The sequence below is a fragment of the Thermobia domestica genome, chromosome 18 (assembly GCF_964235325.1).
Source record: "Thermobia domestica chromosome 18, izTheDome1.hap1.1, whole genome shotgun sequence".
NCBI classification, from domain to species: Eukaryota; Metazoa; Arthropoda; class Insecta; order Zygentoma; family Lepismatidae; genus Thermobia; species Thermobia domestica.
The window spans coordinates 33321111-33336507 of record NC_137471.1 but is presented as its reverse complement, the minus strand read 5'-3'; the positions used below and the strand labels follow the sequence as shown (position 1 = coordinate 33336507).

Genomic DNA, 15397 nt, shown 5'->3' with positions numbered 1-15397 from the left:
GATGTAAATTTAATAGGGGATGATAGGAGAACAGTAGAAATAAATGCAGAGATATTATTAAACGCGTGCAGGGACATGGGTTTAGAAGTAAATGCAGAGAAAACTAAATACATGGAAGTGCGTCGGGACCGTAATACGGCAAATTGTGGAGGCGTTAAAATATTAAATAATACTTTTGATAAAGTGGATACTTTCAAATATTTAGGATCAATATTAACAGACGAAAATCATATTCACGAAGAAATTAAATGTCGACTAAAAGCAGGGAATTCGTGTTACTATTCGGTTCAAAATCTCTTGTCGTCGCGAATTCTGTCGAGGAATTTGAAACTTAAAATATATAAAACGATAATCATGGCTGTTGTTCTGTATGGTTGCGAAACATGGTCGCTTACTCTGAGGGAAGAACATAGACTGAAAGTATTTGAGAACGGGATCCTGAGAAGAATATTCGGACCCAAGAGGAACGAGAATGGGGAATGGCGGAAGTTTCATAACGAGGAATTACATAGTTTATACGGTTTACCCAACATTGTTAGGGTCGTCAAGTCTAGGAGGCTTAGGTGGGCAGGTCATGTAGCTAGAATGGAAGAAAGTAGAAACGCTTTCAAAGTCTTGACTGGTAGACCAATAGGAAAACGACCATTAGGAAGACCTAGGCGCAGATGGGAGGATCATATTAAGATGGATCTCGCAGAGATAGGAATACAAAGTAGAAACTGGATCCAATTTGCCAAGGATAGAAGTCAGTGGAGAGCTTTTGTGAACGCGGCACTGAACCTCCGGGTTCCATAGGCCATAGAGTTAGTTAGTTAGTTTATGGGCAGGCATATGGGAAATAAAGATCGTCGATCCGTTTTTCATTACAGGAACGTTAAATGTAGACCGATACCTTTCGTTGTTGCAGGAAAACATAATGCCGGCTCTGATGTCCGAGGATGGTACCTTCCCCAGGTTCTTCTAACAAGATGGTGCACCTCCCCATTATGGCATCCAGGTGCGTCAGTTCCTGGAAGAACAATTCCCAGGGACGTGGACCAGTGGAATGGCCTGTCCGATCATTAGACTTAAGCCCCCTTGACTTCTACCTGTGGGGACATGTGAAGGCTATGGTGTATGCTGTGAAAATTCGTGATGTTCGCCATCTGGAACAACGTATCATGGTTGCCTGTTAACAAATATCCCTAGAAACCTTAATACGTGTCCATAGTAATTGGGAAAAGCATCTGAACACGTGCATTACCCAGCACGGACAACATGTTGAGCACATTATGTAATACGAAAGTCACACCTGCAATTATGGGTGTTTACCACATAAAGATAAATACATTTTGACTTCAGATTCGGTTTTTTGGTGAAATTCTAGCCTATGGTCTTGTATCACATGACCCACGTAACGTTTGTAATAAAAAAGTTAAAATCAAGATGACGGCACCAAAATGGCGGTCGTCCGCGTATCCTACGCCAGAAAGTGTCCCCCTAACCCTCAAGTTCACCTACCACATCAAATTCGCTGCAAGTACATCCATTTGGATTTTAATAGGGGTGGTAAGGAACTTTTGAGACACCCTGTATAACTATGAAATGCATTTTTAACACGCAAATGCTTCAAGTGAAAGGAAAAGTGAAAGCACTCACAAACTTCAAATATCTCAAGTTCCAAAAGTCTCATTGGATCATCTTTTTTGTACCCGCTGTGTTTTTGCTATCGAGAAGACATTCTATGCTTACAAGTGTAGTGTAACTAGACTGAGACCATTATAGGTGCTATAGGAACTCGTATCACTGAGAGAACCCACGTCTTTTTATACCCTTACGCATATACCCATCTTCGCTCACATGCCTGCTCTCTTTAGCCGCATCCCCTTGTGCCCATCAGCATCGCCTGTCATGACTGTTACACAGCATTCATGGTTTTCAGTTAGCACATGTTTGTTTCTGTTTTTCGCACTGCGATTTTATTGCATGTCTGAATACTGTTATTTATACTGAAATCGTAAAGAATTGTGATTTTTTAACAATTATTTCTTGTGGTCTCCTTGAACTTCGTCTATCCTAAGTCTAATATTGTGATGTCCCCAGTGCAAATCTTTTGAAGAACAAGAGAAAACATAGTGAAAGAATTATAATTTTACAAACAATTATTGCGAGTGATGTGTTTAAACTTGATCTGGATGGTAAAAATATTTTTGATGCTATGAAGCTTCCATGAAAGGAGAAGTTCCAAAGAACTGCGATTATATGCAGTTCTGAAAGTCGGATCGCTTATTATTATTATTATTATTATTATTATTATTATTATTATTATTATTATTATTATTATTATTTTATTATTATTATTATTATTATTATTATTATTATTATTATTATTATTATTTTATCTAACTATTGTGTTCCTCTCACCGAGATCTATAATTATCGTGCAACATAACCCTAACCAATTTATATTTCAACTTCTTATGAAAATCTGCACCAACTGCGTGTATATGCAATAAAAAGGGTTCACCAATATTGTTTTTTTTTTTTTTTTTTTAATAGAACATCTCATACCATGGCAAAAATTCCGTTAACCTCCGCCAGCTTATAAAACATGAGGTTAGGCAAGATGGGTTCTGTTCGGTTATTATAAGTAATCGCGGCGGTGCCTAACGGAACATAACTCTATACTACGGTGCTCTGTTAGGAAAGGACAAGATCTCTAACCTCTGTTAATATTTCACCGAATGATCGACGAAAGGAAGAAAAACGCGGATTGAAATATCACAGAATTATTATGGAAAAAACAGAGGTTAGTTATAGTGGTATTATACATACAGAACAATATAATCTTACCAAACACTTTCTGTGAAACAAGGCTCCAAATTTCAGATTTGAAAACGGTACCCACATCAGAGTTTGGTCTCCATGTTTTCTTTGCAATTCGAAGGCAAAGTAAAGGCCACCCATTGTCAAGCCGAACTATTTACTCACCAGGGACGGACTTCTGGGGGGGGGCTGTGGGTTGTAATACTGCTACTTGGAGCTACTTTTAAGAGCGTCAAAATATAAACTATATTTTATTTATATATAAAATAAAAAAGTTTCCTCTTCTGGGGGGGGGGCGATTGCCCCCCCCCTGGATCCGCCCCTGGGATTGAGTATAGTCCGCTTCCCCCAGTGTTTTTTAACGAATCATAGTGATTCTAACGATTCATATTAGTTCATAATGAATCGGAATCGCATGTTATAAAGATTTAATATGTCAATCTTGTGGTAAGGAGGTTTTAGTATAAGTAGTAGTATTAGTACTAGTATTGGTAGTAGTAGTAGTAGTAGTAGAAGAAGTAATGGTGGTAGTAGTTAGTAGCAATACTACTAGTAGTAGTAGTAGTAGGAAAGGGTTAGAAGCCCTGAAGGGGTTGGTTGGGTTCTGTTCTCGATATAAGTAGTAGTAGTAGTAGGAGTAGTAGTAATAGTAGTAGCAGTAGTAGTAGCAGCAGCAGTAATAGTAGTAGTAGTAGTGACTCTTCCAGTTCCGATGACAAAGAACTGGGGGGAGCGGGCTATACACAAGCCCGCCCCTGTTACTCACCAGTGCCTACCAGAAATTTTATGCCTTGATTTAATAAACCCTTTATTAGTCTAACATTTCTCAAACTAGTCACTTGTTGCGTGTTCGCTTATATATTCAGATCAATACTCGGAAGAATGAATTGCACTGTTTGCCATAAACTGTAAATGTGCAAGTCTGTAGTTTATAAACTCACAATTTAAGTTATGCGGTCACTTTTATTACTAACAAATAACTGTAATTACAAATTTGCACTAACAGGAACGATCAATACAAATACATAATCATGAAATAAATCTATGAGTCAACTAAAGAATGTAAGTTTTGACTCCTAAACAACACAGACTGGTTACAAGTAAAACTGAAAACCCCTTAGTTACATAAGAAAAGTAACTGATGAAACATCTGAAAATGATACGTATGTAAATGAACTTCCATAAATTACATAATAAACGCGTAACTATTAACTTCCATAAATTACATAAATAAACGCTTAACTACGAACTGACTCCTGTAGACCTCTTCTGTATATGTTCTTGATACGCATCCGTACTCAACAGATTAATTTGTTGATCTTTGAGAGCAGTTATGTTAGGTAATACGATTGCTATGTAACCTTCTGCCCATATGGCCTCTCCAGCAAAAGATTCGGGTTTTCAAGTAACTCCTCGTTTATTTCTACGAGTTTCTCTTTAACACAACTGAATATTTTGTATCCAGTGTCATCTTTACACTCTATAAAGCACAGTACGGAATTCGGTAATAGGAACTGAGCCCCATGTTTTCCTTTACCAGAAACCTTATTATCCAACCTATTGAGATGCATTGAAATCTGAAAATCTATCTTTAATATACGTTTCTTTTCCTGCAAAATCGGATTTGATGGTGCTGTCACTACACATATCCTGCTTGAATGTAAACGAATACACTGATCTTTTGCTTTATCATTTAAGTCCACACAATAATGAGGCACGTAATATCTGTCGGTTACAGATGGGTAAGTTTTGAACACTGGAACACTTCGTTCAATAGGTTCAATGTCTATTGCCATATTGTTCTCCATTGTAACAGAATCAAAACTGCAAAGATTGTACAAACAAAAATCTTTAACTAGGATTTCCTTCACCAGCTCTCTGCCACAGGTGTTTGTGCCTTGCTTTTGCCTTCTCAAAATTCTGCTTTCTCTTAGCTTCCCTCTCTCGACGCAAACATTTTACCATTTCGTAATCTTCACCATTGCAATATCCAATAAACTTCCTGAACTTGTTCTCGTCGTGGCACTGGAGCAACTTGGCTATTAAGATATTACATTCTTCTGTGTGTAAATTAGATGAAAGATTCGAATGCATTTTACACTAAATCCTCCAATAGTTCTATGCACGCATTAAATTATAATGCACTCATACCATTGAAAGTTTACGACCATTTATAAAGCATTCAGTTTCTTCTTCTTTTCTCAGGTTCAATTCAGTCGATATTCACTGTTGCCAACTCTTATTTTCAAGATTTCGCTATATTCAGCTCCGAAAATCGTTAAAACACGTATTTGTTTAATTTAAACCTAAAAACGAAGCTTTTCTTATTTTCTAATATCGTAGCATTTTCTTGTCGATAATGTTGTTGGAACTGGGATATACCCATAATTGCATATTTTTTTAAAAAACGGATACTTTTAAGGAGCAACAAACAACGTAGATGTCAACTACTCCAGTCACTTCAATTTATCAATTACGAAGCACTACACAATACATACTGCAGTTCTATGTGATCAAAAAATACAATTGGAAGTGCCCTAGTTCGCTCTTCTGCCTGGAAACAAACGTGCAGTCTGTAATCATCCGGAAATAATTTTCTTCTCGCACTGTCTCAAACTGTCGAGTGTCAATTGGCCTGATGCACCACTGCACAGAAGAGACGATCGCCATAGTAATGCCGAGCGGAAGCTACGTTTTAGTTTTGGGTTCAGCGACATCATTTGTGCAGTGTTTCTACCTTGTAATATGTCTTCTGATACTTCTGTGGTTTAACAGTGTTTTGTATAAGCTACACGATTTGTTTTAGATATGAATAAATGTGAAGAAGAACAGATATGTTGTATATATTGTGATATATACTGTATATGCTTCTTTATATATTACAAATTTATTTTTCTACACCACACTTTCCACGAAACTACGAAATGTAGTAATGCCCGAAAATGCATGTTTCCTTTGTATATGGATTCCCACATTTCCGTATTGGTATAAGATGGAAACACTGTGCCGTTCATTTCATCCATCGAAATAATATATAACGCTACAGGGGCGTCATTTAGGGGGGAAGGGAGGGGCAATTTCCCCCTGAGTCTGAGATTTATATAGATTTTATCAAAAGAATAATGGTAAATCAGTGAAAAACGAGGAATTTTACTTAAATCAAGGGGTCTTGCCCCCAAGCAAAATCTGAAATGACGCTCCTGCTTAAATTGCCCCCCTCAAACGGAGGGGAGCCTCCCTTAGGGCAGAAGTTGCTTTCCTCTCTTCCCCACAATTTATGGCCCTGCCGGGCAGGCCAATTCACAGAACCGCAACGCCCGATCCAACGTCTTGGGAAATTGTTGTTCAACCACCGACGAACATTCACGCTGAAGTACTGAGGATCCTCATCATGATGTACCACACGTTCCGGTGAACCCCTAAGGGAAAATTTTTCAGTAATTCGGGCAGTGCATCCTGCAGGAAGGTGAAATACTGTGCTCCATTCAGTCTTCGTTGTAGAATGTAGCTATGGGTCAGTTGATTATAGACGGAATCACACCATAAAGATTCCAAACTGGTATTGATGATGAATAACAACCGTACTATAAGGAAGTGCATCTACTTCTGTGTATTATGCATGTAGACGTTACCATCCCTTCCAAACGTGGCCTCGTCAGTGAACAGTACTGATTAATGAAAGCATGATAATAGTGGTCTGTTGCATGAACCACTGGCAGAATGCTTCATATGGTTGGAAATCTGCTTATGTCAGTTCTTGTACCTTTTACAGGTGGTATGAGTACAAGGCATTTTCATGTAATTCACGTCATACATTCATGTGACACATGCATTTTCAGGGCTAAGTTCCCTCCTATTCATTTCTGACTCATTTTTCACAGCTTCTAACGCATATTCGTCCATAACAGGTGTTCGTACACGACGGCGTCGACCAGCATCCACATGGACAGGTACAGTGACTATTTCACACACACCCCGATAAATTGCTGCAAACATCATATATGATGGTTTGCGTCTGTAACGCTCCTGATGTAGTTGGGCTGCTTCAAGTGCATTGTCATCTGTACGATCGTGCATTTCCAGCATGCCGAGTATCTTAAGCAGTGTTGGGAAGTAACGTAACGCAAGTAACGCGTTACTTTTTAAGTAACGTTTCCTAGTAACGCGTTATATTTTTTCAAAAGTAATTGTAACGGTAACGCGTTACAAATTTTTAAGTAACGTACCTAGTTTGCGTTACTTTTTCCGCGTTACATTTCGGATGAGTAACTACAATATATGTATATTTTTTTCGGAAACAAATGTTTCTTTCCTGTAAGTGAATTTCTCAGAATGAAACAATCGAGCATGAACTACGTATGTCAGTGACCGACAGTCACAGACACACAGAGAAACAGATAAGTTCGTAGTGCCACTTGCTGTTTTTGGAAGATGAGGACAGCCTTAGGGAAATCACGTGTACTAATTGCAAACACCTGGAAGATTTTGTCGTAGATTTTGACAGCTCCAAATCAATACATTCAGTGAGTGAACTAGGAGTGCAACTATTTTACTTTGATTGGTGTTGCTTTTTATAAAGATGGAGAACTAAAATATTTTACCGTTCGAACATTTGAAAGAATACTTTTTTCTTAGGAGCTAAGGCTGATGGTGGACAGAATTTAAAAGTAATGTGTCTGAAGTGCCCCGGCAGAAAATATTTATCAACAACTAGGGTGGCATAATTAACGATTTACAGTAAGGTGTTAATATGAATAAACTTTGTTCTGATGAGCAGGCCTACTTTATTACTAGAAAATAGTTTGCTGATAGTATGTAATATTCGAGTTCTTTCAGATCAGTTTGCTTATCCTAGAGTCCCGTTGATTATAGAGTAGTGTAATGTTTCTCTATAGTATACTCTTTATTTTTAATTTTACATAACAACATTGTTATTATTTTATAATTAGTTTAACAGAATAATAATAAGCAACCATTTTTTCTAACTAATAAGGATGAGCACGAGTCAAGCTAAAACTCGACCCAACTCGAATTCAAGTCGAGTTTCGAGTCAAGTCAAGGGTAATATCCTCGAGTCGAGTTCCGAGCGAATCAGTTTTTCGCGTCGAGTTTCGAGTCCAGTCTAGTTTAATAAATGGCTCGTTCGTTTTAAGTCGTCTTGAAATCATGGCCTGATTACACTGGAAAACGAAAGCCATGAGAAATGTAAGCTAAACAGTAATATGGAATACTTTTAGTGTTGCTCACGAGAGGGGACAGAGCTCGCATCTCGTCTCGTCTCGATAGCGAGACCACAGGAGATATTTTATAACAAGCTCAGCTCTGCTCGGCTCAACTGAGAAGATGGCACGAGCCGGCTCACTTGGGGTGAACCATCGGCTCGAGCTGGCTTGGTGGGGATGAGCCATGTGCTCAGTTCGGCTCAACTGAGCCGAGAGCTCTTGCCGAGTCGGTTGGGTGAGCTGTTGGCTCGGCTCGCTTCTCAGTTCGGGTCGATAGTGAATGAGCTGTGAGCCGAGCTACTCGAGTCGTTGACAATTCTAAACCCGGGCCGAGCAGTTTTGAAGATAGTTGGCCAGTGCCCTTTAACTTTTAACAGTGTTGGCTCGAGCCCAAATACTCAACCTAGATCCTCAACCGAAACTCAGAAGCTCGTGAACAATGTCCTTGACTCCTAGACTTCACGACTACCGAGGTTGGCAATCAACTATTTTTTAGTATTCAAATACAAACCACCTATCTTTCTTTTTATATACAGAGTTGTTATTATAATAATAATAATAATAATAATAATAATAATAATAATAATAATAATAATAATAATAATAACATAAGTTGTATTATGTTTTAAGTAATAATAACATAAGTTGTATTTGTCTACAACAAATAATATAACTTGTAGTAGTAGTAGTGTCATTGATAATAATTATACTGTCTATGTAATATACTTGAAGAATGTACTCGAAACTACACAGCGGATTTGGTCGAGTTGGAGGAAATTTTTCGAGTCGAGTTCTCGGGTCGAGCTCAAAGATGTTTGTTTCTAGTCGAATCGAGTGTCAAAGAAAACTCGCTCGTGTCCATCCCTACGAGTAACGCAGTATGGCATTTTATCAGTGTTACATTATATGAAAATGTTCATATATCAAGTAAAAATTTGTCCTTGCATTTACATAAAGCGATTCAAAACGTGCAATAATAATAATAATAATAATAATAATAATAATAATAATAATAATAATAATAATAATAATAATAATAATAATAATAATAATAATAATAATAATAATAATAGCGGTAGTAATGGTAGTACGGAAAATTGAAGTCATAATTTTTTTCACATTTTAAAATTTCGGACCTAAAAGTAACGCGTTACTTTCGAAGTAAAGTAACAGTTACTTTTTGGGGCCAAGTAACGCGTTACATTTTAAGAGAAAGTAAAGTAACTTGTAACGCGTTACATTTTTACAAGTAACTTACCCAACACTGATCTTAAGAATACATGGTGAATTTCTGCAATCAATATTAGGTAGGTACTGTACATGCCAGAAATATGTTATATGCCAGAAGTATCAAGATGAAAACCGAAAAGGTTAGCCTCTATCAGTATCAAGCTTTATGTACACCGTGTTTCCTAGAAATGGATCACTTCTGCTTCCTTTATAAACTAGACACATTTGTCTTTATGAACAGTATTGGTTAAAACGCTCATTATTTCTTTCTTGTTATTATGATCACTTTTATCCAGAAATATACTTAATACATCTTAGCCATTTTACTACGGCGCGTGCTTACGATGTAAGTGGTGATGGGTTCAAATCCTGGTGAGAGTATATAAGTAAGAACTTCTTCTCAACCAGAATAGTGAGCTTCCTGTGGCTAAACGGTTAACGTACGCGCCTTTGGTGTAAGAGGTGTATATATATATTTAGCACGTTTTTAACATTTGAAGTCCAATGACTGAAGGCAATTTTAGATCTTTTACAGATGACTGGGCGAGGTGAGAAGGGTCTTGAACCTCATCTCATCAGCAACATCGTTGATTTTGCTGAAGACGTGAATGACCCATATTATGTTCCTGAAAAACAGTTTCAAGCTGAATTCGCAGGTCTTATGTTTAGTGACTAATTTTGAGAGTGAAGCTGAATTACCGAAATAAATTAGAAAAGTATTTAGAGATTTGGACAGCAATAGTACACAGGGCTGGATTCTAGCATTTTGGCGCCCCTAGGCCCAATAATTTTTTCCGCCCCCTAGTCTGGTTAAAGTTACTTTCCTAAAAACCTTTATTAAAAAATTATATCAGGGCTATATGTTAGTTGCTTAAACTCCACTCCACAATGCAACTTTATCATTGCAAGTTTTTTGAGGAATTTACTTGGTTCTGGACTTAACAAAATGCCGTTAGTGTATTAACAAAAGATTGGTGAACTTTACCAACAATTATTTGTTCCAATGAACTTCAAAATCAGAATGCTTTATTAGCCTGATTTTTTTTAATCAATTCAAAAAATATGTTAAGTTATGGATATTTATTTTAATTTCTAGATATTTTTTTTATTTTTTTCTCTCGGCCGTGCGCCCCCTGGGAGCTTGCGCCCATAGGCCCGGGCCTATTGGGAAATCCGGCCCTGCTAGTACACATGCATCCCCAAGTACAGCATCATCACCATCTGGTGTGTTTTACAGATGATTTAGTCAATAATATCAGGAATGGAAGCTGCCATCACAGTCAATGCGGGTTAATAATGAGAAAACGAAATTTCATTTCTGTAACAAGAAAAAATAAACTTACCTTGTCACAAGGTTCAATTAGAAAGTTTAAAACAGACAAACATGCTTCATCTGGAGCAGGGCCGGCCTTTGGTGGTGCGGGGCCCCAGGTTTACAACTAACTTGCAACTTGCAGCATGGTCTGTAGAACTATATATATAGTGTCCCTCACAGAGAGATTATAAAAAAATTAATTTCTCACAACGGTAATTGTATGCTGTAATATATAGTAAATACATTATGTATGAGCGTAAACACGTACAGTAAAATTCAATATGAAAATACTCTATTTAGTAAGTATTTGAGTTATTGGGAGTCATCATCCTGAAAAAAAAAAAAATTAATTCATACGCAGTATTTCATAGCTTTCTTCTCTTACAAGTAAACCTTAGTTGCTATTTTTTCAACTTTTGTCATGATTGGCTGAGTCCATTTTGACCAGCCAACCAGCGTTCAGAACCAGTTGCAAGGATTTTGTACAACTCTCTCTTGTATTATACGTGTATGATGAAGCCAATATGTTTAGTTAGTTGCAGGGTTGTTTTGTTTAAAACAAATGATTAAAACTTGTTTTAAACAATTGATTTTGACTAAAACTTGTTTTAAACAATTGATTTTGACTAAAACTTGTTTTAAACAATTGATTCACTCACTGGAACAGAATATTGTGTTCATGACATTTCACAAACATTCATTATCAAAGGAAACAGTGGATCAATACTGAAGCGCTCACCTCTAGTGTGAGGGGTACCTGGTTCGAATTGAAGCCATATGAACTTGTGGTGGACAACATCGTGTCCGTGGGTTTTCTCGCGATTCAGACGTTTTCTCCCACGTGACCATTCCACTGATTATTTTAAAATCATTCATTCTCAGTAATCATCCGTCTCCCTTTGCCTACAAGACATATTCGTGGAACATAAAAGTAGAAATTTCGTTTTATTTTATTCAGTAATAAGCCACTGTAACTAGTTTGTTATCATTACTGTGAGACCACATCTGTTTATTTGTTGGTTTAAATGTTAACTCATGTGCTCAAAACACTTCAGCCAATTTGTAAATGTTCACATGGACTAATATAAACAATTTGCGAGTATGTTCCATGGGCTAAAGAAAACGACAGTGAGTACGAAGATATGATGAAATAATCAGTGGCGGCTCGTACTGTCATTAACAAAGCGTGCTACAATATATATATATATATATATATATATATATATATATATATATATATATATATATATATATATATATATATATATATATATATATATATATATACACGTGTATTTACCTACTGAAGGCGGAAGTTGATATCCATCCTTCGATTCTTAATGTTGGCAAACTTTTCTATCACCCTGGAGTTGAAATCTAGCATGTTGTTGATCAAACTTTTTTCTATCGAGAGCATGGTAAGGGCAGTTAACCTTCCTGACCTACGGAAATTCCTTACGAATGTTTTAATTCTCTTTAGAGACGAAAAGCACCTCTCAGGCTCTGCTGTGGACATTGGTATGGTCACTGTTATTTGCAAAAGGGTTGTTATTTCGCTAAAATTGTTCTGTAAATTGTTTTTAAAGATAAGCTGACAGAACCAAAAGCTCAGTGCGAAGTCACTGCTTACTTAACATTGGATAGCTTTCAACCGCAGTGTCCAGAAATGTTCCGGAAAAATCACTAAAATTTGCAGAATCCAGAAGTTTGGCGGCATCCAAATGGCTTGTTTTCTCACATCTATTTCGCGCATCCGCAGAAATGTGATCACATACTTCTTTGGCATTGGGTACTCTGCAAGATATAATCCGCCCATATTTGTTTTACCAACTGTTGGAAGAAAAATATCACTTGTCCTAATATTGTCTGTGTCATTCCGAATTTTCTCAATGGCTTCAATGAAATATTTAAGTACCTTCATTACTTCAAATCTTAATTTAAGTACTGTTTGTACTTTAATGGTAGGCCTGCACTGAATTTGATTATAGAAAATCTTCACATGCGGCATTATTTTGTGAAAGAATTCTAACCAAAACATGAATTTCCTGTGTTGGATTTCTCTAGTTCTGAAAAACACTCTTTTGAAACATTTTAATTTTCATAGATAGAATTGAAGGTTTGTGACTTGAAATTCCATCGAGTAGCTGACCCACTCGGAATACGTCGTACAGCCACTTTTTTCAAAACAGATACACGCTGTGGGGAGCAGGAGGAAAAATGTGGAAAATCCTGAAAGACGACAGGAAAAAAGCCCTTGTCGATTGATTTTGAGATGCAGTTCTTCCCATTATCAAATTTAATTGGTTAAGAATGGACGTAGTGTGCCAAAGGAAAGTGTTTTTTTAATTTTAGATTGCACGCCATTAATTGATCCCTTATTACCGATGCCCCATTAAATGTGCGCGCTATAATTCTGCTACGATCTGAATCTGTGTAAAAAATGTTCAATTCATTTAATATACACTCCCGACAATTCTGGGCTCCCGGACCTTTAGGATTAAAGAAAATAAAAAAGAGGAGAAAAGACAGAACCGAGAGGCGAGCCCCGCCAGTAAGCAAAAGAAAGCGAGAAAGAGGAATACTTGGCGCTTGCGCAGAATGTCTTCGGGCTCAACCTAACACAGCAAGCTTTTGTCATGTTCTTCAACTGGGGAAGTGTCCACACCATCACATCCCTTAGGTACACCAATTGAGACAAACTTACAAAAGACTCTCTATGTATATCAGAATGAACTATATACTCTCATAGTGTTTCGTGTTAACACAACTTTAGGTTGTACATTTTAATTATATCAATTGTCCAATTTAATAATTAATTACAATAATGATCGTTTGGGAAAACGTCACGCGATGAGCAATTTCTGACATTATTTTCTTACTTAGCGCGCCAAACTAAATGAAAAACGATAAAGATATCCCAGGCATCATTTTGGCCGTAGAACTGTGAACTTAGCCTCTCTCTCTCTCTCTATATATATATATATATATATATATATATATATATATATATATATATATACGTTCCACGAATAACACTAAGGCCCGTCTCCTGAAGAAACCAAGACGGATAGAAACATGAAAACTTTTTTAACTTTCAAGGGACATAAAAGACAACATTTTGCTATGGAGATACGCTCAAGGGGGTTACGGGGGGTAATCACAAAATTTTAAATAGCAACCCTCACCATGTGGTATCTCGTTGTAAAGGTAATCACGTGTAGAGACCAATTCTGGAAACTACCTTTCGCTAGCCTATCCCTATCCAACATGGCGGCCATCCGTAAAGTACGGTCGAAGTACGTTCCACACATAACACTATCTGCCTTGGTTTCTTCAGGAGACGGGCCTTAGTGTTATTCGTGAAACGCACTGTATATGTACTGTTTCTGGTTTCATTGGTTGGAAAATTGCACGTTCCTTTTCGATACCGAAGGAATATGAGACGTGGACCCTGAATTTAAAGTGGAAACCGAATCACTAAACAACGTTCAAATTTTAAGTCTCTTCCACTGGGAATCTAACCCGGGACACAAAAGGGAAGCGCGCAAACGACTAGACCAACGGTGATAGTAGTTCACTTCTGCCTTCATCTATGTAGCAGTTGCATATTTCTCCTCGATTAATGTATTTTCTAACCTAAGTTCTTGCTACTGTTCATGGCCAATAAATTTCCTAAAATTAAGAACGGTATACCAGATCTATACTCTAATAGAAGTTACTTGCATTACCAACGTGTGCATTCACCTTTCATAAAATAGTTATTGTTGTGTCCATTGATTAACCATGTCTTTCTCCATACAAAATTTTATGTTCTTATATATTGTTAATCCCAAAAGTTTTAAACGGATAACAATAACAACTGAATACTTTGGAATACGTAGTATTGTTGTGGCATACATAGTATTATTGTAAGAGGTCCAAAATTTAGGATTATTATCTGTAAAGATATTGGTTTAATATTTTAATTCTTCCATTAGAACACCACAAAAGTAGTGGGTTAATCATATGAATTTATAATTCAAACGAATAAAATAGTAAATTAAGCATGCTTCTACAACAGTGAAGAATTAACTGGCGTAAAAACTAGTGCAGAGATTTAGCCACGGAGGGGGGGGGGAGCCATCGGGGCCACCTCTCCCCCCAATTATCAGCTTTTAAAACATCATAGTAAGATTACCTCGCTTCAGTCGTTTAAAAATAACAGTTTATAAATAATTAATAATTTACGGTAAATTATTTACGATCGAAAAATAGTACGGTATGTTTTGTGTAAGGAATGATCCAATGCACGGCTTGCTACCACATCTGCTGCAATCGATTGATCTAGTGCCTGTGTGGATCATGTCCAATATGAAGCACGAAAATATTTTATATAGGACTATTTTAAAATAATTGTCAATCTATGCCAATACAAGGGTTTAAATTGAAATAGTTATGCATAAAGGTATAACGTTTGGTTCGGGGCAGTAGTTCTTGGTTAAGCATAATAAAAACTACCCGGTACATAATATTTATGAAGAAAAACTCTAAAAACTGCTTTTAGCTTAAAAAGATTTTTAGCTTCCCGGACGAAAAACCAAAATTTTCCAGTTTCATCAGGCCTCAAAATCACTAGCTGTAACTTTTTTTTTTGGCTTTGTACATTGTATTCCTCCCCCCCCCCCCCGTCAAAAAAGGCGGGCCCCATCCAGATAAACCTGCTGGTTATATCCCCTGAACTAGTGACAGTCATTTGTTAGTATGGTGTCCGGAGCATAACCTGATATTATACGAAGTTCCACACCTATGCAACATTTCCAGCTTTCTCGAATATCTTTCACGCTGA

General features: G+C 37.0%; 1 protein-coding gene and 1 pseudogene across 1 annotated transcript; both read right to left on the bottom strand.

The window, feature by feature from the left end:
- Positions 1-3748: 3748 nt before the first annotated feature.
- On the bottom strand, positions 3749-4613 carry LOC145675011 (protein Abitram pseudogene; annotated as a pseudogene).
- A 43-nt stretch (positions 4614-4656) lies between these two features.
- On the bottom strand, positions 4657-6661 carry LOC145675012 (COX assembly mitochondrial protein 2 homolog). The gene has a single exon (XM_081745376.1). It carries the CDS (start codon positions 4897-4899, stop codon positions 4657-4659), a length of 243 nt encoding a protein of 80 aa, XP_081601502.1. The 5' UTR covers positions 4900-6661.
- Positions 6662-15397: the final 8736 nt, after the last annotated feature.

What these genes read in the sequence shown, in the direction of transcription:
- LOC145675012 (XM_081745376.1), bottom strand. Translation starts at nt 4,899, where the DNA reads ATGCATTCGAATCTTTCATCTAATTTACACACAGAAGAATGTAATATC.